The sequence below is a fragment of the Netta rufina genome (genome assembly GCF_964035555.1).
Source record: "Netta rufina genome assembly, chromosome: 3".
Classification (NCBI taxonomy): domain Eukaryota; kingdom Metazoa; phylum Chordata; class Aves; order Anseriformes; family Anatidae; genus Netta; species Netta rufina.
Window position 1 is genome coordinate 114,501,815 of NC_140125.1, and position 25,106 is coordinate 114,526,920.

Genomic DNA, 25,106 nt, shown 5'->3' on the forward strand with positions numbered 1-25,106 from the left:
AAAGCAGATACCATCAGGGGTAGATATTTTCAGGTGTAAAATTCATCCTTTTTCTATAATAAGCAGTTCAAGAGTGCTATTGAATATATTGAAGGAAAGATAGCGATAGTAGTGAAAAAGCCAATATGTACTATCATCCAAGTGACTGAGAAACCCTCACAGAAAAGCCATTAAGAGAGGACTAATGAGCCAGGTCAAGTGGGAGGAAAGTTTCATGTTAAAGGTATAAGGAAACAGTGTAAGTCGTCTTAGAGGTCTTGGAGGACTTCATGGTCTCAGCTGGGTGCCATATGCCCACATATCAAGAAATGTCAGGAAGCAACATCTAAAGAGTCAAGACAGATGAAGCATGGGGAAAAAGAAGAATTCATGTCTGAGAAACTCTGATCACTGAAATCCTTGTTTCTGGAAATCCTTATGTTACTTGTGATGGCGTACGAAGATGAAGTACGGAGATGACTCCAGTTCTCTGTAGTTCTAGTGTGGTGATTAATCTAAGAGCACCCCCCACACAAGGCAGCAACTGAGTCTAATTGGACATGCAGGTCCAAAATTGGACATGGGGTAATGGCTTTAAACTAATAAAGGGTAGATTTAGAGGATGTAAGGAGGAAATTCTTTACTGTGAGGGTGGTGAGGCACTGGCACAGGCTGCCCAGAGAAGCTGTGGATGCCCCATCCCTGGAGGTGCTCAAGGCCAGGTTGGATTGGGCTTCGGGCAGCCTGGGCTGGTGGTAGGTGTCCCTGCCCATGGCAGGGTCTTGAACTGGATGATCTTTAAAGTCCCTTCCAACCCAACCATCCTATGACTATGAAATAAAGCACCAGGCTGTACCGTATGCCGTACCATAGAACATGTCATTACTGTGAGGAAAATGCCAGTTGAGAGCAGTTTCAACAACATTTACTTAGGGCAGCCATGAGAAGAAAGGTTTTAGCTTTGTTGTGAATTCCTTTGTAGTCCCCAAATATTTATTTTTGCAACATTTTCACACATTTGAAAATTTTGCTTCACTCAGTATAACATTTCTCAATGTTTCTGTGAGATAAATGCATCCTTTGGGGCCTTTGCTATACACAGAATTAGCAACACTCCCACTCCAAACCTGTCCCAGCATGGAACAAGTCCCCCAGGATTTATATTTGTTTTGTAAACTGGGTTGATGGAGTGACACAAAGTGTGAAAACTTCCAAGGCTCATCGGTTTGAATATTCTGCATAGCTGTTTAATGTTGAATACAGAGACAGGAAAAGATTTTTACTCCTGAGATTCTTGGTGTTTTATTGCAAAACTGCAATATATGAACTCCTGTGCCTTCATACTGATGAAAGCAAACTGTGCTCACTTCCATGAGTAACCCCATCTGTTTCCATAAGACACTCCTAGGGGAAAGATCAAGGAAAAAAAAAAAAAAAAAAAAAGAGTACAAAGAGCCATACTATGCTGGCAAGCTTTGCTAGGTTATTTTTGATACTCTCTCCACCTAGTTTAGACAGTATTCTATAGGTATAAATGCATGTATATTTATGCATGTATATTTTGTTATTAATTGTTATTCATTTACAAGGAGGCAGTGTGGCAAGTGGACAGAGCTCTAACTGGGCTCAAGAATGTATTTAATCTTTTTTTGTGATACAGCTGCTCCTAGCTGACCCTGAAATATGGGTGACCTCTGAGAAATGACTGCTTTACTTCTACTGTGTGTGAAATGAAAGAATACAACAGTGCTCTCAAGGAGAATGTGTTGAGACATCATAGAAAACAGTAAGAAGTAAGTAATATTACTCTGGCTCAGAAAGCAAGATTAGTCCTAGCACATTTGGACAAATACACCTGTTTGTGACTGTGTAAATAAACACGACTTCAGCCTTACAGATGATTCTCTAGCTGAAACCTGAACCTGGTCCAGCACTTCTAATGACCAGCCCTTCTTCAAGCTGATGGTGCTTTAGCCTAGCAAAGCAGAGGTTCGCAGTGCAGGGTGAGAGAAAAATAGGAAAGCATTGCCAAATATCAGCCCTCAAGGCAGCAAGATCAGCACATACAGCATTAAACTAGGAATTCAGCTGTCTGGGGCCTGACTGTCATTCATAAACTGGGTGATACTGGGGTGAGCAAACTGGGTGATGAAGTTCTTAACTTCTCAGTGCCTCAGTTTTCCTAGTTGCAGTAGCAGTTAACTGCATTTAAAGCACACTGGGGACATGAACATTTCAGATATTACAGTTTTATGTAGCAGGAGAGGGATGGGACCTGCAAAAGAGCAGAAAGACCAATGCTCTTAAATTCATGGTGATAAAAGAGGACTGAGGTACAGTTGTTAAGCATGGAGGAGAGAAAGAATGCAATCTTTCCTCCAAGCTAAGACATAATGCTGAACTGCATCTCATTTCTGACCTATTCTCCCTTCTGTGTGGCCTTGGGGACAAGGGATCCAAGAGATTGTGCATGATCACATGCATTATTACCTATCCCCGGGAGACAACTTCGAAGGCATGGTTGGATTTCAAGGGCTGTTAACCCCAAAAACAAAGGCCCACACTGGCGTTCCCATGATTCATGTTTACCCCATAAGACTATCCATGAGAGAAAGACCTTCCTTTGTCTGTGCTGCTGTTGGGACAGGTGGCCTCTTCCCATTTGAAACACACAGCTGATGATCCCCTAAGGAATAAGGGTATTATGGAAATGGACTTTAACAGAATTGCCTGTTTCTCAAAGGATGATATATATATATATATATATGTATATAATTAATATTATTATTTTTAGCAAGAGCTATTTTCACCTTTGCTCTTGGAAGGCATCTTTACAGTCTTGTTTAAAAACAAAGTCCTCATGTGACATTGATGTAAGCTCCCAAACCTCTGGTTCATGTTATTAACAATAACATAAAGGGCTGCTCAAGCACACTTCCCATGTTTAGCCTTAAACCCCTTGTCATCAGAGTTCTTTTTCATTCCCGTATACTGAGTCAGCCAAACCTAATTACCCTTTAATCAGTAAAATCAACACCTGCTAACAGGGTGGGCTTTTTTCTGCAAATACAGCTTCCCTTTTCCAGAGTGCTGATAAATTTCCAGGGGCCCTATTACCACTTTATCCCACTGATAAGGAGCTTTGGCTGATAATCTGGTAATAGGCACAGTTATCTCACACCTCTGAGGCTGTAGTGGTGAATCTTCCTCTTGGCAAGGGCAGCAGAGCTAGGTGAGAGAGGTGTTATGTGCAGATGCAGGGAGCCAAATGTCCTGATCTTTTCTATTTAAAGCTTAGGCCGACTTTTGGCAGGTGGGATTAAAGTCTTGGGTGAAACAAAACAGCCTGCAGAGGTTCCTGATTGTTGATCTTGCTTAGGTGGCCCTCTGCAAAGTGCCACAGTGGCAGGGGCATCTGTGAGGAGCAGGAGTGTCGGGGTCACTGCTGTCCTTGGGAGCTGGCTCCTCTGTCCTCTTGCTGTAGATCCTTGGGGTGTGAGGAGCTGCTTGTGGGACAGAGGGTTGCTTTTAGGTGTCATTTAGACCAGACCAGCTCCTTGCTCATGTGGTCTCACGCTCAGGATATCCCACACTACCCTCATCCTCAGTGAAGCTGGGTGGAACTCAAGCAAGTGGTTGTATGGACAGAAGGCAAACAGGGCCACAGCCTGACAGCTCCCTTTCAGTTTGCTTTTAGTGCACAGGCCAGGGTGGGTTTCTGGTGGAAATAATGAATGTGGTATTCATGGTAGTGCTCTTGAAAATGTCTTTCACATATAACCTGACAGCCGGTCTGATTCTCGTCTGAGAACAGCCGAAACATTGTTTGAAACTTCAGCATAAGAAGCTCTTTACAAGGGCACTCAGCTTTGAAAAAAAAATAAAATAAAATAGAGGTGTTTGGGCTGAAGCCCCTTATGCTTTTCAGTTCTGAGGTGAAAGTTTTTGGAAAGTTTGGCTTATTTCCATGTGGGTGAGCAGGACAGAAGAGTAAAAACCAGTTGTGGCTTTTCCTTGGATGTTCCCACTCTGGTTATTTCTGGTGGGGAGAAGGTGCAGCTTTGTCCAGGAGCTGTGTGCCTGCCTCCACCTTCCCTGGCAGCCCCACACCGTGCTGCTCTTTGGGTTTGGGTGTGCACCCCCAGACTGCTAAGGGGTGTTGGCTTTGCCCGTCAAAACCATCCGCCTGTTCTCTGCACCATGACTCTGTTCTAGCCTAGATATATCAGTTATGTCCATTATTTATACACAAAGCCTGAAATGCTGCTAATGCTGATGAGCAAGGCCAGGATCTCTCTCCTGTACCCGAGGAGTACATGTGTATGGATGTATGTGTGTAGATCGTGTGTATGGATGGAGATCAGGTAAAATAAAGTACTGAATGTGCTTCCAGGTGATCTGAAGCCTTCTTTTGGCTCTGAAGTGTGAGCAGAGCTTGGGTTAGCAGCTAAGCCTGTGCTGGTTGGAGGTTAAAGCAATGGCTATAGCAGGAGACAGCTCTCCTGGTCTGAAGAGGTTATGAACTGCACGAAAATCCTCTGTTGAGCTTGGTGGAGGGAAGAGGTGTGCAGGGGGATAGATGAAGTCTGGCCTGGCTGGCTTCTTTCAAAAGGAAGGAGGATTTTGGATGTGTGGACTGACACCAGCCCCAGTCTGGCACTGAGATCCAGGAGGGTTTGATCCCAGTGATACTAGTCCAAAATCTCTTCCACTGTGAGATCAGCTGTAAGGCTGGGCATTGCTGAAGAGTTGTCCTGTCACCGGTCTGGCAGGACACCACTTCTCACCCTGACTGCAGCAGCAAGTGCCCATCCTTCCAAAAATCCACACAAATTCAGATGCTTTGTCCCGGGGTCCCTCCTTTGAAAACACTGCCCATCCTTCTGTCTGTCTGCACCAGAGAGGAAAGATCCCAGGGTGCCTGAAATAACAGCGACTTCTCTAAAACAACCCCCAGGGAGCCCCCCCATCTCTTTCACCCCCCTGCCCTGCCGGTGCTGGACAGCTGCACGCGAGGAGCCCGCAGCAAATTTGGGCGAAAAAGCGATGGCTTTTAGGACCCTGGGACCTCCGCCAAGGCTCAGGTAGGTCTGTCTCATTCGTCAGCCTCACTCAGTCGGATTCATTCACTCCAAGGGATGTGTGTGTGTGTGTGTGAGTGGTTTTCCTTCCTGGCTGCTGGCTGCGATCCTTCCAAGCTATGGGACTAAGAGTTTTCTCCGGGCGATGAGTGTCGGGCTGGGGCAGAGAGCGCTTTCCTTCTCTCTGGAAGAAAACAAGCCGTGAGGATACCTAAGGATGTGCTGCCCAGATGTGTTTCCTACCTCCGCCTTTCTCCTGGGACTGATGTGCTTGACAGCTTGCAGCAACTTTGCTAGGACTTCGGCAGACTTCTCAGGTAGGGGAGAAGTGCTGACCCAGCCGGGAGCTCTTTTTACGGTGTGCAGGGACGGCACAAGGAAAGTGGATGGGGAGCAGATCTGGGAGAGTTGCGCTGGGAGTGATTTTAATCCTTTTAAAGTAATCTGATGGAAAGGATCCTTCTGTAAGAGGATTTTGAGTTTGTTAAAAGCCTGCCTCAATAACCCTGAGCAAAACTGTTTCAGTGGAGTAGGATCTGAGTAACTTTGGGAACAGGGATGGGAAATGTTTTAACTTCTGTTTGTAGCTGGGTTTGTGCTGCCCTTCTCTGAGGAGTGAGTGAAAGGAGCTAGGTTAGGAGACTGGGATGGCTGAGGATGTAAGAGAAAGCTAACATAGAAATTTTAAGTGTTTTGTAATGGGCCAGATTCCTTTGCTCTTATATACATCTCCTGACTGTTTCAGAAGTCCCAAACTCAGATAAAGGAAGCATTAGGTGCAGATTATGAATTATACTCAGCCTGTGATTGCTTAAAGCAGGATAAGATGTGTCTCATTTCTAAATATGTTGTAAAATAGGAAACTAAAACTATTCACAGCACTTGTTTTGAGTTGTGCACAGCAGTTAAATACACAGTGCTTTGAAGGTGGGGAGTCCTGTATAAGTTTTATAACTATGTGCAGCTGCTTCAGCTACTTTAAAATTAGCTTTCTGCATCTGTTCTTTGTGGATATGTGTATGAGTCAATGAAAACATACCAGGTCTCCTTTTGCAGTTGGGCAGGGTGATTATTTTGCTCAGGAATGGCTAGTGGGGTCGCTTTGCTTTTGGGATATCTGCCCTAACTTTGTGACCTAATGTGAAGTCTAGCCTGGCATGTCTTTTAGGTGAGTGTTGCAAAAGGAGCAGATAAGAGCTGCCAATTGCAGTTTGCTAATGGAAAAAGCGTCCTTAGCAAGAGCTGAATCTCACTGGTTTCAACACATCACAACACTGCTGCTTGCTTTCTGGGAGTGTGTGTGTCTGTGTGCTGTGAGATTTGTGTTAGAAAGGAGGAGCTTGTGGCAGAGGGTGGGGGGAAGTATAGATAGTAGCTTGAAGTCTTTTAATGGGAAGCTGAAGGGGGCTGACTTGCTTGTGATTCAGTCTCCTTTGGAGGCAGGACAGTCCTGGGGGCTGCCATTCAAGGCAGATCTGCCTCTGAATGGGAAGAACTGAGAGTGTTTTATCTCCTCCCTTCTTGGCAATGAGCTTTCTCTGTGCTCCTCATTGCAACCACCTTAATGCAAAAGGGGTGCGTGGAGTGGGCACGACGGGGACAAGAGCTATGATGGGAAAAGCACTGGTCCTTCTACAGTGCAGATACAGTTCCTCCCAGCCAGGCCAACTGATAAGCATTAAAAAAACATGTACAGAGGTGTCCCATAGCAAGGATGCTTCACGCTGTGCCTACACCACACAGCCGGAGCAGCAGGCACAAATTCCTTAGGTTTGGTGATGCCGGCACTGGGGGCAGATGCTGTCATTTAAAAATAAAAACAAACCACTGAAAACAAAACCAAATTTTCTGCAGCATTCAACTGTTCTGCCATGCCCTGGGACAAGAGGGGTGGTTTATAACCCTGTGTACCTGCACTGCAAGGTTGTACAAAGTTGATGCAGGGTCTGTAACCCCAACAATGCAATCTTCTGTGTTCCCACAAGTACCAAAATCTTCCACCAGGTCCAAGCCGTGTTTCCTAACAGCAGGCTTGGCAAGTGTCCCCAGTCATGTTGGACTGACTGTACCTTATGGGACAGGAAACATAATTTGCTGCAGGAAAGGGCTGTGCCCACTGTGTAGCAGCTCTAATAACGTCTTGCACGCTCAGGAGCTGTGTAGCCACAAGAAGAAAGTGGGTAGGGAAAGGAACAGCATGTACCAAATCACACGTTATGCTTCCCCAAAATATTTTACAAATGTCGGTGCTGAGAGCTCACACAGTAGTGGTGGTACAGCCCTGTTAACTCTTCCTACATGGTAGAGCTTTTTTTTTGCTACTGTCACCCCTATAAATGAATTGTCAGCTGGTATAAGGAATAGAAAGGGGTAGCATACTTTGACCAGAATGGTTTCTAGCCATTTATTTGCTTTTTCTGTACTTTCGGATGTTCAGGGTTGTTCTCTGATATGGTTGGAGTTGAGCAGGTGAAGGTTTTGGGGGAACCTTATAACCTTACTTTATAACCTTACCATATGCCCACCTAAAGATGGAGCACATGAAACACAAATTGCATCCCAAGGAGATGAATGCATATCTATTGATTGCTGCTGAGGAACACAAGGCTTGATGTGATCCTTTGGAAGGTTTTGGCAGCAGTTTGGCTGCTGCCAACTTATGGGAAGGAAATGACACAGCTCATGGGGATGGAAGGGTTTTTTCAGGTTGCAAATAGCAGTGGTGTCCCCAAAGAGAAACTGATGCTCTCCGGAGAATAATGTTTTTTAAACCCTGTAGACCTCATTCAGCCACACAACTTCCCTGGCTTCTCAGCTTGGTTTGGCTCAGCATGGCTGGGAGCTGCTGCTGGGGTAGGAAGAGTCTACGTAGCTCCAGTCCTGGAAAGAAACAGTTTAGGGTCTTCAAGGTAAGCACCTCTTGGCTGCAGGAGGATTTCATAGGTCATGGACAGGCCTCCCAGGGGGGTACGCAGAGGCCCAGCAAGGTGAATTGTGTTGACCACAGGAAAGCACAAGCAGAAAAGGCAGAAATCTCCCTCACTGGGGCTCCCAGACCTGTGAGTGCATGGTCTCACTCTGCAGCTCCATCCCTCCTGTTTGCACAGCTCAAACACTGCAACGTGAACGCGAGTGCGTGTCGTGCTGGGGACTGCTGCAATCCGAGATGTAAGAATTAAAATTCCTTTTAAGTGAAGTATTTGAACTATGTGGAGAGTTTTGGAGTTGTTTTCTTTAATAGTTCTTTAAACATTGACGTTTGCAGGAGGTTGTGGGGGTAGGAAGCAGGTCTTCGGGGAGCGAGTGGAGTAACCAGGCACCTTGCAGTCACTTCTTAAAAAAAAAAATAATAAAGTAAAAGGCCTGGACTTTCTCTCTGTGGCTGCTTGTAGTATGGGCTCTTGATCTAATCTCATTGTGATTGCTTCTTGTGCTCAGGACTCAGTGTCATGGTGTGTCATGTACCCCTTATGTTCAAGGTGACGCTTGAAGACTCTGATGGGGTATGGGCAAGAGGCTGGTCTTTCAGCTCCCTGTGCTTTAACTGCAAAACACTTCATCCTAATCTCAGCCCTGGAAATGAACTCCCTGAAATCCCTGCTGGTTGATTAAACCTTTATTTTGGCCCTCTTCAATTCATGGTGGGAGTCCAAGACAAAGCAGTGGCTTCCTGTGCCATTGCCACTCTGCGTAGGCCCTGGGAGCTGGTAAGCACAAAGCTCACTCCTTAGACGTGTAGGATTAAAGAAAACAGGGCCCAAACTAGTCTTTGGTGCTAACTGAAAATGCAAGTGTTGAAAGTTTAGCCAACAGCTATTGCTCATACCCCATGTGCTGTCTCTAGCTCCAGCCATGGGGTTCCTTTTGCTGCCCTGCAGATAAATCATGCAAACACACGGTGACTTCTGCTCTGGCCACCACCAGCTACGGTGGCTGTTTAATTTCCAGTTGCATACCTGCAGGGATTTAGACATTATGGTGCCATGGCTGCTCCACTTCTTTCACCTCCTGCAGTAACTTTCCTGTTCATTAGCTAATTTCTGGATAGGACAGCAGTGGCATCAGATCTGTTCGATTGCCACGAATCTCATCGTAGTGGGGCCAGATCCTTTCACTACCACTGCAGAGCAGAAAAGGCTGTTCTGTGAACTCTACTCTTTGCAGATATCAGAGGATCCGCTGCAGGGAGCCACGCCAAAAACTTAGGGTTTCTAGGCATGGAAATAGCTTTGGTTGGGACTCGTGCCTTTTCTGACACAGGGGAACCCAGCTGCAGGACATAAAGCTGTAGGAAAAAACAGCCCCGGTAGAGTTGCTCCCCCCGGGCCCACTTTAATATTTATGTTCTTTGCATTATATTTGGCACGAGCAGGATCTGAGCAGCACTTTGCTTAAGGGAGCTGACCCGGCACAGAGCCAGATGAATCCTGATAACTCCATCCACGCCCTGCAGGTGAGCCCTGGGTAGCTTTCGGGAGCTTTCCCTGGAGGCTCTTCCTGGCTTTGAAAGCACAAAGATTTTTTTGTTGGTGATGTTTTTTTTTTTTTTTTTTTTTTCTTTTCTTTTCTTTTCCTTTTTTTTTTTTTTCCCCCCAAGAATGGCAGGTTTCAAGTGAAAGCTGCTTTTGCCACTTCCCTGCTAATTGGCTCAGGGTGTTTGTTGGAGCTGCTGAGGGCTGGAGTTGGGAGGGGAAAGGCTCTTCTCCCTGATTGCGTTTAATCAGCCCACAATAAAGGCAATTTGTTTGACAAGCCCATTCACCAAATTATCACCCAAATCTACATGCTAACAGCTTCTGAATGGCTTTAGTCAGACTTTGATATTGGTTTTGGAGTGCTGAATGGGTCGATAGTGTCAAGAGGGGGGGGCATGGGGACAGGATTTCCACGTGTTGAAAGCTGCACGCTGCAAACGGGGGATTTTCGAGAGAAAGGCAGATACAATTTCTCTTTCAGTGCAGTGGTGTAACTCAGTAATGAGGTCTGTGCTTTTGACCCTAAGGGCAAACAGACGCATTTTGGACTTTGTTTAAAGGCTGGGCTGAACCCAGACCACCTCTGTACCTTCTCCTTATGAAGGGCCCTGGAGAATGAGGTTGGAAGGACCTCAGGCTGCTGCTCGGAGAGGTTTTTGCCCCAGGCAATGTTTTCCTCCTCAGCTGGAGGCCCTATAATCCAGCCCATCCATCACAGCTGTGTGGGCTGAGGGAGGCCTGTGCTGGGACAAAGAAATTCTCCTTTTGCAGAGGTGACAAATTCCAAAACCTCATGGAAGCCACTTAAAAAACAGCTTGGGCCTCTTCTGATGACATCCTGAAGACATGGCTTCATGGTGCACTGTGTCAGCAAGGCCTGGGGAGCTGAAGGAGGGTGCCAGGCTCTGGCAGCAGGAGCTGAGCAGCTCTCCCGAGGGGAAGGTGCGTTGGGTTTTGTCTGCAGCTCTGCCTGTCAATGGGCAGAGAGCTGAGCAGTGCTGGAGGAGGAAATCAATGGGAGGATGTCAATTGGAAGCACAAACCTGGGGCTGTCTCAGTGCCTCAGGCTTGTCCCAGTTTGTCAGCAGGGATGCTGCTTTGTGAGCATCTACAGACTTTGTTAGGCCAGGGTTTATGTGCTCTGTGCCCCTGTCCTGAGGCACACTGTAGAAAACAGCAGGGATTTCCCAATGCTTATAATGTTGTGAGGGGGAACTGACTCTCACAATGTTCAGATTAGTTTTCCTCACAGCTAAAGGGGGCCAAACTGAATTTCGGGAATAGAAACGTGCTTCTGATTGTCTTTGTGGTCCTGGGCTGTGCTGAGAGGTGCAGCTGCCACACAGCAGTGGCAGATCTGTGTTTGTGCCCCCAGCAGGAGGAGGCACCACAGGGGAAAGGAAGATGGGGTTGCTGTGGGTGCCAGGGTGTCTCGTGAGGGGTCTGTGTGAAACCTCGTGTCTGCAATGACTTCCAGCCTTGGTGAGCCATATTCAAGAGCCACATGCATGCATCTGGCTCGCATCATGTGGAAATCCACGGTTCCTGCCATCAGGGCTGTCAGCAGGGGCCAAGGGTCCCCAGGGATCCCAAGTGGCAGTGTTTAAACAGCACCTGCTAAATGCTGTGGCCCAGAAACTGATCCACTGATGGAAACTTTTGTCAGTACTGGGAACACTTCAGTTAATTTGTATTATTAAAACAAACAAACAAACAAACAAACAAAAAACACAAATCACTATGGTAATTTTAACCATACACTTTTAATAAATGTCTCAGGTTATCTGTACCCAGGGGAAGCTGTTTTGTGTACAGTCTATTCCAGCAAAATGCCCTTGCAGCATTCATCCCACGTCTGTGTGTTGTTAGGGATACGAATGCTGAAGAATTAAAGAAAGCAAATGTTTATGTCCTCAGGTAAAATGTGTTCCCTGATTTAAGTCTCTGTGAAAGCAGATTTCATAAATCACAAATCGTTTGTTCAATTCAAAAAATAAATAGTGGGAATTTTAATGTATCACCTTCTCAACTGAGATACTTTGGTGCTAAAGTAATAATTTTAGCTGCGGGGGACAGAATAAGCTTGGTCTCTGGGCAGAGAACGTACATTTTTACATTTGGCACTTCTTCTGATCCTTTTGGTGATGCTAATTTAAGTCTGGCCTGCTCTCCCAAACTGCCTGGTGTTCAGAACTGAGAACTGAAGTGTGCTGCACTTAGGTGGCCAACACCAGGGCTGTTTACGTGCTGTACTTGCTGCTCGTGCTTGGCATGTATGTGCACGTAGAGATTGAACTTTCTGCTTTCTGATCCAAGACAGCAATCCCAGTCCCTGTGGGGGACTGTTTGAAGTAACTGCCCTGGTGTGGCGTGATGTGTGGTAGTGTTTTCTTTTTTTCCATTTTTTTTTTTTCTCCCTGTCATTCCTTTTTATTTAGGTGCCCAAGACCTTCACAGACTCAGTCCCTTTCTGACTTATGAGAAATATAAGGCTGTGTGCAGGAACAGACCCAATGTGCCGCTCAAAGTAGTGTAGAGTATTTTTGGTCAGGTTGGTTTGTGATACTACAAAGTTCCTTGTGCCCTTGCCAGTCTGTGCCTCATCGATAAGGTACTGCTGTTGTCCCTTGGAAAAAGCACAAAAATCCTAGACAAGCAAGGGCCAAATTCTGCTCGGCTGTGAGGCAACTTTGCTGACTTGCTTTGTAGGGTGCACAGAAGTTAATCCCAACTCATCTTCTTGCTGATTAAATCTGATATAGAGGTAATAATTGAGAAGATTTTTAAGAGAACTGCTTGACTTAAGAGAACTGCTTGGAAGACGTACGAAGAATGGCTGAGGTCACTGGGCCTGTTCAGCCTGGAGAAGAGGAGGCTGAGGGGAGACCTCATCACAGTCTACAACTTCCTCGTAAGGGGGTGTTGAGAGGCAGGAGACCTTTTCTCCATTAACGCCAGTGACAGGACCCGTGGGAACGGGGTTAAGCTGAGGCAGGGGAAATTTAGGCTTGACATCAGGAGGGGGTTCTTCACAGAGAGGGTGGTTGCACACTGGAACAGGCTCCCCAGGGAAGTGGTCACTGCACCGAGCCTGTCTGAATTTAAGAAGAGATTGGACTGTGAACTAAGGCACATGGTCTGAACTTTTGGGTAGACCTGTGCGGTGTCAAGAGTTGGACTTGATGATCCTTAAGGGTCCCTTCCAACTCAGGATATTCTATGATTCTATGATTCTATGACTTACCTGTTATTATTAGTTACCTAGCTGTTCTTTTTGCCTGAGGAAAGATAGAGAGTTGTGTCTCCCTCAGTTTGGGTTTGGGCTGATTCAAGTATGCCTAGCTCAGCTCACTAACAAGATATGAGCTTGTTCGTAGTAATTAATATATGTATATCTGCTCTTTCGGGGGTGCTTAATGTTTGGCTGCCTGGAACCCACTGCGTGTCTTTTCATGTCAGAAAGGCAATGATGGCTTGGCTGTTCTGAGATGCATGGTAAAATAAACCTTGAGTGGGGCTTTTCAAATATACCTTGTGCCCTTGAATGGAATTAATGGATGCTGTGGTATCGGTTTTGATGGGGTTCCCTTGGATGTTAAGGCTTGGTGTACAATAATCACTCTTGGCACCATCTGGATCCTGGCATGAAGACGGAGCAGCATGTATGGGATTTGCAGCTGGGGAACTCTGAGTGGTAGGGTTTCAGAAGTGAACATGAACTAACAGATGGATTTAGCATACTGCAGAAGAATTTGCAGTAGACGTTGTCCCAGTACTTTAGTTGTGGTGGGCAGGGACGATCACATACACCTGCGGGTGAAGTATCCCACATCAGTTGAAAGATTTAAGCAAAGACTCTCCTTTTTTAATAGCAATTTCAGAGAAAGCCTAGAGACCTGGAGCCCAAGAAGCTTTATCAGCCACCTACAACCTAAGAACTTCCATAACTACATTCGTGTGTCACCTTTTGACATGGTAGTGACATACTAGGTGCTAGCAGAAACACTCGTCACTCCTTCAGCAGCCCACAAAAGCATCAAAATGTCAAGGGTGTGAACGTGGGCTGTCTTCAGATGTGTTTTGCTGTCCTACGACAGACCAGGTACCTGATGGTGGTATTAAGGACCATTCAGACCACCTACTTGGAGACCCCCTATGTGATCATGTTTTATTTTCATCTGCTATCAGATTGTTTCTGCTTGTGGTTTTGCTGCTGGATTTTATCAACATGTGTTGTATCAGCCTTGAGGGTTTAAAATGGGCTTTTGCTCCTACAAGTAAATATAAAAACAAACATAGAAGTGGGGAGATTTTTCCTGTGTTTTTTTTTTTTTTTTTTTGGTATTGTTTTGTGGGCTGGGGTGACCTGCATCCTGTGCCTGGGACCTGTGAGCTCAGCTGTGATCCTTTATTGCTTGCTCCTCTGCATTGCTACTAAGGGTGCTCCATGGCAGATGCTATTTCTGGCATTAATTTCCCATGTTTGCTGTGTTTTTGCAAAGGCTTTTGGCTCGCGTGTTTTCCCTTGAAGCTGTGTTGGGGCCAAGAGCACAGACTGCCAGTGCAATTAGGCTGATAGGTGGTAACTTGAGCTGCTGTAGATGGATTGTGTTCAGTTTTGGGCCCCAGTCTTTGGGAAACCTCTTACCTCTGTGGTCTGTGTGGGGCCTGTGAGTGCAATGCTCCCGTGGCCCCGCCAATGTCTGTAAGATGCTACAGGACAAAAATCTCTCCTTTGGTTTTGGAAAAGTTTATCATTTCTGCTTAATATTCAAAAACTGCATTAAAGATGTAAGTTAAGAAATACTAAAATTAAGGTAGCTACTTGAACAACCTTTAGGTTGTTTGAATTTTATTATTTACACTGAGTTACTCTTTAATGAGTGTGTATTACTGTTCCTCCACTTCCTGTCCCCTGTGGACATCTTGCCCAGTGCACAATCCAGCTGCCTCCAACTTGATCATTTGTTTTACCTTCAGGTTTCTTATGGCCCCAGAGCCTTATTTACCATGTGCTATTTAAACCCGATTCTGCTTGCTGTGAGTGCTGGCAAACAGGGATGTAGTTACCTGTCCAGCCCTCCTGGAAGGAGAAGCTGGGGTGTTATCTGCATTGCACAGATGAGGCTCTAAGAGGTTAGCGTCAAGACCTCTAACTTCTCAATTTGGGGCACTAGGAACTGGCAAATTTTTCAGAGGTTGTTCAGGATCTATTTTTTTGCCTCCAGGAGCAGCCGGTGCCCCTTATCCACCCTCTCAAGCTGTGACAGGCAGGAAGAAATACATGGTTGCTGGTGCTTGATCCACAGTTCCATCTCCAGCACTGTAATGAGCATCTGCAAAAAACAAAAACAAAAAAAAAAAAAAAAAAAAAAAAAGCTTAAGATGAGCATTACGGTTGCACATACCTAAGTGTTTGGGTTTAGACCTGGTAGACATCTAAATGCCATGTAGCTCCTTGCCCACTTCCCCCTCCAGTGGGATGGGGAAGAGGAAAGGAAGAGTAAAAGACAGAAAGCTCATGTGCTATGATAAAAATAATTGAACAAGTGAAGGAGAAGTGGAAGAAGAGAGAAAGAAAACAAAATAAGTTTTTACAGAGGCAAAAGGCAGAGGCAATTTGTTGCTACCTCTCATGGGCAGACTGATGTCCCTGAGCAGTTCTTGAGCAAAATTTGGTTGACCTCCCTGAACTACCCTCCTATCCATTTATTGCTGAGTATGACATTATATGGCATGGGATATCTTTTTAGTAAGTTTGGGTCATTTACCTGGTTGTGTCCCCTCCCAGCATCTTGTGCATCCCCAGTCTATTCACTGGGGCATGGAACAAGGTGAGAAATGGGGGAGGCTTTAATGCAGTGCAAACACTGCTCAGCAACAGCTAAAACATTGGTGTGTTTGGGTCACTAATCAAAACCACAACACCATACAGGCAGCCATTTAAAAAACAAAACAAAACCAAATAAAAACAAACAAAAAACTTAATTCCATCCCAGCCCAACCCTGTACAGTAAGGAAGGGGCAACGTTACACCTAGGTTTCATAGGCAATATAAACTAGGGGTGGATATGATAACAAGCTTCTAGTTGTTGGTGGGTACAGTCTGAACCCATGAAGTGCAGTTGTAAGAAAGGTCTGGTTTTGAATAACTTTATTTATTTATTTATTTATTTATTTATTTACTTTTATTTTAGAGCAGTCGCACTTTGGGGGTTGCTTCATTTAGGATGAGCTAACAGTACTTAAAGTTGGGTAACAAATGTGGGGTCAGTCCCTAGAACATGCTCCTTCTAAATGAGGTTTGAAGACATTATCCCTCCATGTTTTTGTTTGTTTCTTTTCACAGGCGAAAAATGTAAATGTGCCTATTCAAAGGCACAAATACAGATCCTCTGGTGCAGGTGATATCGCTAAAATGGAGCCCCTGGGATTTGTCCGGTTTAATTTATCTCTGGATTTTCATTGTGTGGGTAACCCCTTGGAAAGTGAGGTTGTTTATCTGCCTGCTTCCAAAGCACGTCAATCTCTTCATGCATCCTTTGTAAAGGGGCTGCTTCTGTTGTGTTAACACTGTTTGCTTCCTGGTTTATGTGCTCAAGCTGAATTCCAGCTCAAAGAGGTTAAAGCTTTATAAAAGTGAGTTGAGCAGGGAAGTGGCTCCACAGTTGATGATGAAGCACACACATCTGTGACCCACGCTGTGCTCACATGTTAGTTTATTGTTAGCCTCACAATAATGGATAGTGCTGGGTTTTGTTCAGCTAAACAACTTTGATGGAATGAATTGTATAGAAAAAAAGAATAGATGAAGCCTGGCTGTTATTTGCCAAAACATTCTTTGTTTTAGCTGTGTTGTGTGGGACACAGAACTCCCAGAAGAGGACAGTCTCTCTTCTATTGCAGCCAAGGGAAGCTGGTTGGCTGAGCAGGGAGGCAGAGAAAGAAGTTCAGTAAGAAGGGGTGAAAATAAATAATGTGATTCTTCCTGCCCTTTGGGTTTGCTTGTCCCTAGCTGTTAGTCCAGTCTTTCTCTTTGGCTGTAGGAGTAGAGGCTCTGCTACACCACCGAGTTGCCCTGCAATGTGATTGGTGCCATTTGGCTGGGATTTGGTTCAGCTTTATGTACTCAGGTAGCTGTTGATACATTTTGGCAATAGAAAATGCCTCCTTCTAGCTGATGGAGTGTAAAGGTCTAGCAGGAAGCTGTATGTGTGGTGGCAGACAATCAATTTTTCTTGCTGGTTAAGTGCAAGTCACTTCTTACTTCTCTCTCTAACATCCATATATGTCCATATAATTGGAGGGCAGGGTTCAAGTTCAAACCGATAAGATTATTTTGCCTCCCTAAGCTGCATGACAATAGCAAATTAAGTCATGGACCTCCTTTTTCTGTAATGGGAAGCAATCTCATTAGAAACAGAGCTGGATTAATGGAGAGCCCAATCTACCGTACAGATACGCTTTCTGACCCCAGCAGGCCTGAAGTGCCTTTTGTTCACTCCAGGCTTCTCTACATTTTCCCATCGCCTACACATCACCGAGGTGGAGCTGGTGGTGATTGTTCCTCCTCAAGTAAAGCCTGCTGGGGGTGAAAAGGAAGATGATTGGCCAGCGCGGTATCACAATTTGAATGACAAAGTGATTTTTAAAAAATATTTCCCTTAATTTAAACTATTGGAGTACAAAACTGATGAAGGTGCCTGTTGCAGGGTATTGGAGATAAAGAGCTCTTCTTTGCTGGTTTGACCTGTGAGACAGAAGTTCCTCTTCTGCTTCTCAGCATTGCCCTCTACTACAGATCAAAACGTCTCGGACCCTTTTACATCAACCTCTCCAATATCTGGTCACAGGAAGCTAGCTCCTTCTATTGGGGGAAGAAAAAGACAAACTTTTCCACCCATGACCTGAGTTGCTTCTCTGTCCTTCCTGGTTCAGTTCCATGCTGGTGTAGCATGTGCTGCTGTTATTTGCTTGCTTCCCTTCTTTACATCCTTAAGTTCTTCTTTTGGGATCCACTCTGTCTGTCTGTCTATCTACTTATTTATATTACACATATTTATTCCCCTTCTGAGATCACTCTACTCTGGGGGATTAGATATACAGTCCTGGCTGGTTCCAGCTGCTCCCATGAAATGCAACCACATTACATATGCAGAGGGAATAATCCCAACAGCTTCCTGGGTTGAGAGCTTTTCCTGATCCTTAAGGAACTCCTTGTGCCCTGGCATCTCTCCTGCATCCTATTTCTTTGACTGATATTGGAGGTCTTGCCTGGAGCTTGACTCCTGGCTGGAAGTCCAAACCTTGCAGCACACTGGCAGGCTGGGCAGATTGGACAGTGTTGGAAAATGACACCAGGGAAAGAATGAGCCTGGCCAGATACTGTAATAATTTGCTGTTGATCAGCCTGGAGGCTAATGATTAATTTGTGAGGAGCCCTTACTTGTGTGTAATTCCATTTAAAGCAGCATGACTATTCACATAAGGCAGGGTTGACTTCTCTTTATGCCCACTCCTCATTAATCAGATTTATTTATTTATTTTAATGAGTCATTAGCAAAAACAAGGGTTAATCAGGATAATTAATACTTCTAAACTGTAGTATTTCACCAGCCAGTCTGCAAATAGGGCATTGCAGCTGAAGAAACCAATCTGTTTTCTGTGCATGTTAAAATTCTGGATGTATTTTAAGGTTTCTCAGAAAGGCCAGAACAATGCAACACCCTTTGACAATAGCAATCTCTTCATGGTGGAGTCTGAGCAAGCATTCAGTCCCTTTCCTTCTGGGATTACTCATTTCCTTTTTTTTTTCTTTCTCCTGAAATGAAAACAATGTTCCCCCAAAAGCACAACTTCTGCCGTGCTGACAGAGCCAGGCCCTGTCACTGTCAGTCAGGCGTTGGGTGGGACATTGTCTTCTCATTTCCCCCCTCTAAGCTGCAGCTCAGAGAGGAAAAAAAAAGAAATAGAAAGCAACAAAGAAACCCTTTTCAGACATTGTTTTATTGCTGTCAGAAATAACTAATGCCCACCCTGAATTTCACTCGGTGTTTTTTTTTTTTTTTTTTTTTCCAAAGGCTTCCATCCTTTATATGCACAGGGGAGAGCAAGACACATGAGAAAGAAATCATGTTCAATGAAATGAAATGCCATCAAGCAAACTAGAGGCACAAACCACGGGTCTCCTGGTGTCTGGGGCTGTAGCCCCAGGCCTGGTTCAAGTGTGAGGAGAGCCCGTGATTAAAGAGACTGTTCCAGGCCTCCTGTGTGTTCCGGCCCCAAAGCTTGCTGTGAGAGCCTGGCTGTAGGCCTGAGCCTCTGTTTTCCTGCCTGTCCCAATTGATTACTGCTCCCAAGTGTCTCCATGTGTTTTTTTGCTACAGCTTGATTCCTTGTAGTTATTTTCACTATGAGGGTGGATGCCCAGGCTGCCCCAATGAGCTGTGGGTGCCCCATCCCTGGCAGTGCCCGAGGCCAGGCTGGACGGGGCTGGGGGCAGCCTGGGCTGGTGGGAGGTGTCCCTGCCATGGCAGGGATTGGGACTGGATGGCCTTTAAGGTCCCTTCTAACCTAAACCATTCTGTGATCCTTTGATTTTTGGAGCTCAGCTCCCATAATTAGATTTTTGTGACTTCCAAGGAGCTTTGGTGCTGGGAAGTTGTGGAGCTACTACCCCATGTATGTTCTCCCACACTTCTCACAGTGCAAAAGTAGGACTATATATATAAAAAAAAAGTAAAAAAAAAGTGGATGAGCAGCTTAATAGGCCTGAACCTGCTTATTTCTCTTGTACGAGGGGGTTAACACAGCATGAGACAGCTCCAGCTTTGGGCTGGGGAGAGGCTGCAGGTGGAGCTGGCAGGGGGCAGGTGCAGCTGACAGGAGGCATTTGATAAGCAGTGGTAGCTCATGAAGGTTAAAAGCAAGCTCAAATGGAGCAGACAGTGGATTTATCCACATTTATGAGGTTTGCCAGCAAATGCTTTTGGTGAGACACTGCTTCAGCAAGTTGCTCACGTGTAAGACACCATGGTGGCTGCCTGAATATCTGGAGAAAAGTAAAAGTGCAGCTGGGGCTGGCGGGATCCTTTCCTTTGGCAGCTGGGCCTGATGACAGAGGTCTCTGATGTTACCTCCACTAGCATCCCTTCTTGCAGAGGTGATAGAGTGAAACACTTCTACTTCCTCACTGTGTCCAGTCCTGTCCTGTCCTCTCCTCTCCCCAGTAAGAAGTCAGGATGTGCTTGGTCCAAATTTTACCCGTTGTCTTTAAAAGCACCAAATCAGATGGACTCATCTTGATTATAAGAGATTTAAGATTTGTCTTTCAACTCAGGCCTGTCCCTTTGTTCAAAATTCTTCTGCTGGGTGAAAACTAGTTTTCTGCTGTGGGGTTAGTGAGGGCTGGAGGATGCTGTTAGTACCCTGAGAGGGATGCTGTCCAAGTATCCATGCCTGCTGGATGCAGAGTTGCCTTTTCAAGCCCCTCTCAGCTTTATCAGTGTTGGGGGATCAGTAAGGAAGAACATTTTGGGGTCTGCTTGCCAAAGGGGCCCAAGCAACGAAATGGTGGATATGGAAGGAGCCTGGCTAGATGCATGGCCCCTTGGGACTTTCTAGCCCATTTCCTAGCATTGCTTTCTTGCAGAGCCTGAAGCTGCCTCCATCCCAGCCCTATATCATTAGCTTAATGGCAGCACTGATGGATGTGGAGAGGGTCTGATGCTTTTTCCCTGAACACTTGGCCTGGTGGTGTTGGGGCGAGAGTGAGGTCAAAACCCTTTTCTGCTCTTGAAGGAGTGACTATCAAAGGGCAATAACTTTCCATTTAGGGCTTTTTCCATTGGTGACAATGGGCCTGATTTGCATTGTAGAAAAGCTGTCATGTAAATAGTGCCTGCTCATGCGATAACAAAGCTCAGCTGTGCTCAATCCCCCATGGGATGTGCAGTTTAGATATGAGGGATGTGGAAGGCACACATCACGAAACGTGGTGGGGAGAGGCATGGAAATGTCTGCCTGATGGTGTATTTAAACTGAGATTGAGCATACGGGAAATTGGTGGGTAGGGATGGAAATTTGCTCTTCCAGACTGCTGTCCATCTGAGTCTTGCTTGGGGAGCATCCAGCTTTCTGGATGCCCAGGCATGCGTAAAGCTCTGTGCAGTCTGAGTGCTCTGGTGAAGGCTGTCTTGTTCTCACTCTGATGGCTTGTTTGTGCTAGTGCTTCAGTGATAAATCATTACTGGTGTTTCTAACGAGGCTTTTCAGACAGCTCTGGAAACTTTAAAACGCGCAGTAGTAAGGTAGAGGTGGAGGTAAAACACCTCGGAGGCTTGGTTTGCCTCCAAGGCAGGAAGGGCCAGGTGCTTTTTTGTTCATGACTTAACTCTAAAGTTTCTAGCTTTATAGAAAGCCATTTCTATAAATGGCTTTCCTCCCATTTCTCCCTCTAGTTTTGAATTTACTACAGGTCTCCAAGTAACACGTTCAAGCACACTCAATAAATCTATCAAATAATTCACAGCTGCATGGCATTGATCATTCATAGCTGTACAGGCATTTCACCATAATAAATACCAACAGTATTTTGCAGATGGAGAAACTGAGTCTCAGACTGTGGGATTTGGTTTCATTTAACTGTACGAAAGACACCTTCATCCCACCTAAGCTTTTCCTTTGGACTTCTAGCACATACACCATCTGAGTTGCATTACATCTACATCTGGAGATGAGGGGCATCCCAGGATTTCTGGTTCCTCTCCATTGACCTACAGAAGGTCCAGACAGCTGGCTCAGACCAGACAGGTCCTGCTCAAAATCACTGAACTGGAGAGCAGCAAAGCTGAAATCCTAAATTCCAGACCATCTCCTGAGCCATAGTTAGTTAATAGCACTTTGCTGATATGCAGCAGACATTCAGTGATTTTTTAAGTCCTTCTTTCTGTCTTTTTATGACACTTTTTGAAGTGCCACCTACCAGGGTGGCAAGGTAGGGAGCTGGAATACCACTTTGTGTCCGTGTCCTTTCAAGTAATGCTTATGTAGTAGACTGCTATCCTCGCAACCATTCCCTTACTGTGAGGAACGCTAGATAGTACTCCTTGAGCTCTTCTGACAGCACCAAACAAACCCCAGGACTGAGGAGACTGACCTCAATGGTTTGAGATTACTGCATTTGTGTTTATATTTTCTGCATTTCACTTTGCTGCCTAAGTACATTCATTAATTGTTCTGATGTATGTGCCCATCTCCTGTTCTAAATGCAGTGCTTGTTCTAAGAGCAGAATTACATTCATTCGCTCTGAAACAACCTAGGGATTTGTTTTCTTGGGTGTTGTAAAACACACTAGGTATAAATGCTGCAATTAGGAGGTGATGGGCTAATCTCATTAGTCAATGGAAGGAAACATTGGGGTCAGTGGGTTGGATAATGAAATCTGAAGATAAATTTTGATGTGCCAGATGGCCTGGCATAGTGCTTCCACTCATGTGGGAGGAAGGAGAGCCAATAGTGGCTTGCAAGAACAAAAGCTTTAGCAAGAGGCATGGCATGTGATTTCTCTGAGCTAGAAACCTGCTTATATGATGTTTCAGTTGTGTGCAGGCCTGTGGGATTCTTTTTTTCTTTTTCTTTTTTGTTTTTGAGCCAATTTTGGACAGTGAGAGACAGGCCTCAAGCACAAGTTAATGAGACACCGGCAGTGTTTTGCTGTGTTTGTATGATCAGTGGTTCAGCAAGAAGAAATAACTCTTTCAGAAGGGGCTGATAATTTAAGTATGTTCATTCTGAAGGGCAGGTTGTCTTTATAGTGTCCCGTTTGCAGCAAATATTTAAGAGTTGATGTTTAAATCCTGAAATTTGTTTTGGGGAAAAGATTGTAGGCTCTTTCACTGTAACACTTTTCTCTGGGCTCAGCTCTTCATTTTCTGGGATCAGTTCTTTCATCATTAGTTATGTCAAGAAAAAAAAAAAAAAAAAAAAAAAAAGCAGGGCTGGAAAATATGTCTTAAAAAAAGGGCAGTTTTCAAGAATAACCCCTGAGATGGGAACACATCTGTTTTAGCTTGGTCCAACTGGAAAGCTGCCTGGTGGAAACCTGGGGGTATTGGTCAATAGTGAATGTGAGGCAGCAGAGTGCTCAGGTGTCCAAGAAGGCCAATAGCATCCTGGCTTGTATCAGAAATAGCGGGGCCAGCAGGACCAGGGAAGTGATTGTCCTACTGTACTCAGCTCTGGTGAGGCTGCACCTCAAGTACTGTGGTAGTTCTGGGACCCTCACTACAAGAAGGACATTGAGGTGCTGGAGTGAGTTCAGAAAAGGGCAGAAGCTGGTGAAAGGTCTGGAGAACACATCTTATGAGCTGAGGGAACTGGGGTTATTTAGCCTGGAGAAAAGGAGGCTCAGGGGAGACCTTATTGCTCTCTCCAACTACCTGAAAGGAGGCTGTAGCAGGGTAGGGGTCAGTCTCTTCTCCCAAGCAACAGGACAAGAAGAAATGACCTCAAGTTGTGCCAGGGGAGGTTGAGGTTGGAAATTAGGAGACATTTCTTCACAGAAGTGGTTGTGAGGCATCGGAACAGGCTGCCCAGGGCAGTGGTTGAGTCACTATCCCTGGGAGTATTTGAAGGCTGTGTGGATGTGGTGCTTAGGGACATGGCTTAGTGGTAGGCTTGGCAGTGATGGCTTACAGGTTAATGGTTGGGCTTGATGATCTTGGGGGTCTTTTCCAACTTACCACTTTCCAACTTTTCCAAATGATGTAATTCTGTGATTCTTCTTCTACCAGATTCTCCTTTTGACGAGGAACCCCCTGGCTCCTTTTCAATTCTAGTCTGCTGGTGCACACTGTAAGGTGCAATCAGGCCATTCCCATCCTTGGTTTCTCTGCAGGGTTGTAGCCCAGAAGTTTCCCCAAAGATGAATGGGAAGAAGTTGGGTGCAGTCCTCCTTCTTTCTGCCTAGCTCCACTCATTTCTTACCTGTCTTACCCACCCACACCACCATTTTCCCAGGAAACAGTGAGTAGGGTTTGCCAAGCTTGGCTGTATTGCCTAAAACAAGAGTGGAGGAAATCCAATTGCATGCTCTGGCCACCTTACCTGGCAGCACCCTAGTGCTATTTTCTTTTAGCGAGCATTAGGTGCAGGCAAAGGCTTATCCTGGGCTCTGGGCCATCACAGCAACTCTCCTGATTAGTGCCCAGGCTTGAAACAGTCTGATAAAAGCTCTTAGTCTTTAAAGCAGTGTCCAGAATGGTAGCCAGACTTCATCTGGCTGTGAAATAATGAAAAGTGTGTTTACAATAAGAAGCTTATTGAAAAATGTGCTTGTAACTGGGATGCAGCCAGTCAGCGCTCGGTGTCTCCTGGCAGAAGGGAAAGGAGGAACTTTTTCTTGGTAGTTTACTGTGTTTAGTATTATGAAAGTTAATGGACTGGATCTTCAAGGGTGAAGTAGCGTAGTTCTGACAGCAGTGAGGCTGCATTGATAACAATCTTTATACCACCTAGGAGTAGCCCACGAGCATAAATTGCTGCTTAAACATAGCTGGACTGTTCCCCTAGGAACCTTTACCATTCCCATACAGTAATATAGGATGTAGTTTCTTAGCCCTTATCTGGAGTCCTATTTATGTCAACATTATCATGGGTCAAAACCAACAGCATTTTTGCCCTTAAATGCTTTACACACTGCAGCACTTTGAAACAATAGACGTAGTTCAGCCACATCTAACCCGATGTCTTCCAGCTCAAAGTGTGCTCTTAGGAAATAAAATTTAATGTGAAAATGTCAGTCTGGCAAGTGTCCTCCTTCTCCTCCTGCAAAGAGGATAGATTCTGTCACTGAAATGGTCCCAAGAAGGAGACCCAAAGCCCAAAAAGTGGAGGCACTTAGTGGCAGAGAAAGTCCCAGAGGAGATGCAGCTGTGGGGGAGGCTGCTGTAAATCACGGTGGCCCCAGCTGTCAGGCAGGGCAGAGCTGAGATTGATGGGGTGGGTGGGGAAGCTGAGGCAAGGAGAGTTCAAGCATCACCCTGACCCGCATGAGGGGAAAATAACTCCAACCCTCGGCAACATTTGATTGAAGCCTGCTGTTCCTCTGAAGGGGAAAGGTCAGGCTCTGCTTTGTTGGGTGCCCTCAAACAAAAAACCTGTTTATACAGGACCCACCCTTGTACCTTGGGAGTTGGAGGGTGAATGGGCTTGGAGACATTCACCACTCTTCTCTCCGGTAACGTTTCTGTTGATCACCAGTAGAAATTCAGATTGGGCTGGCAGTAAAAGCCTGGAAGCAAGAGGGCAGGTTAAGATCCCACATAAACTAACTGGAGTCAGCCTCTGTAAGTGTTGTAGCAGTGATCCAGGGAAAATGCTGCTCAGTACCTTGAATTCTGCACCGAAGGGATGGGATGAATTGGCAGGTGATGGTTCTTGCCAGCAGGTCCTTGAAATTAAAGCTGAAGCAGGGCACCTCTGTACGTACCCCTGCACCAGGGTGCTGCTGGGGAGATGAGAGTTTCCAAACTTCATTGTTATCTCTGTGCTGCAAGTGCTCCCAATGAC

At 45.5% G+C, this 25,106-nt stretch overlaps 1 protein-coding gene across 2 annotated transcripts in view; it reads left to right on the forward strand.

The window, feature by feature from the left end:
• The first annotated feature begins 5,255 nt into the window (after positions 1 to 5,255).
• The window catches only part of EVA1A (eva-1 homolog A, regulator of programmed cell death), a 200,923-nt gene continuing 181,072 nt past the window's right edge, over positions 5,256 to 25,106 (forward strand). For both annotated transcript variants that reach the window (XM_084283590.1, XM_084283591.1), the window contains exon 1: positions 5,256 to 5,377. In XM_084283590.1, the coding sequence (XP_084139716.1) occupies positions 5,278 to 5,377 (100 nt within the window). In that variant the 5' untranslated portion in view covers positions 5,256 to 5,277. The remainder of the gene's footprint in view (positions 5,378 to 25,106) is intronic.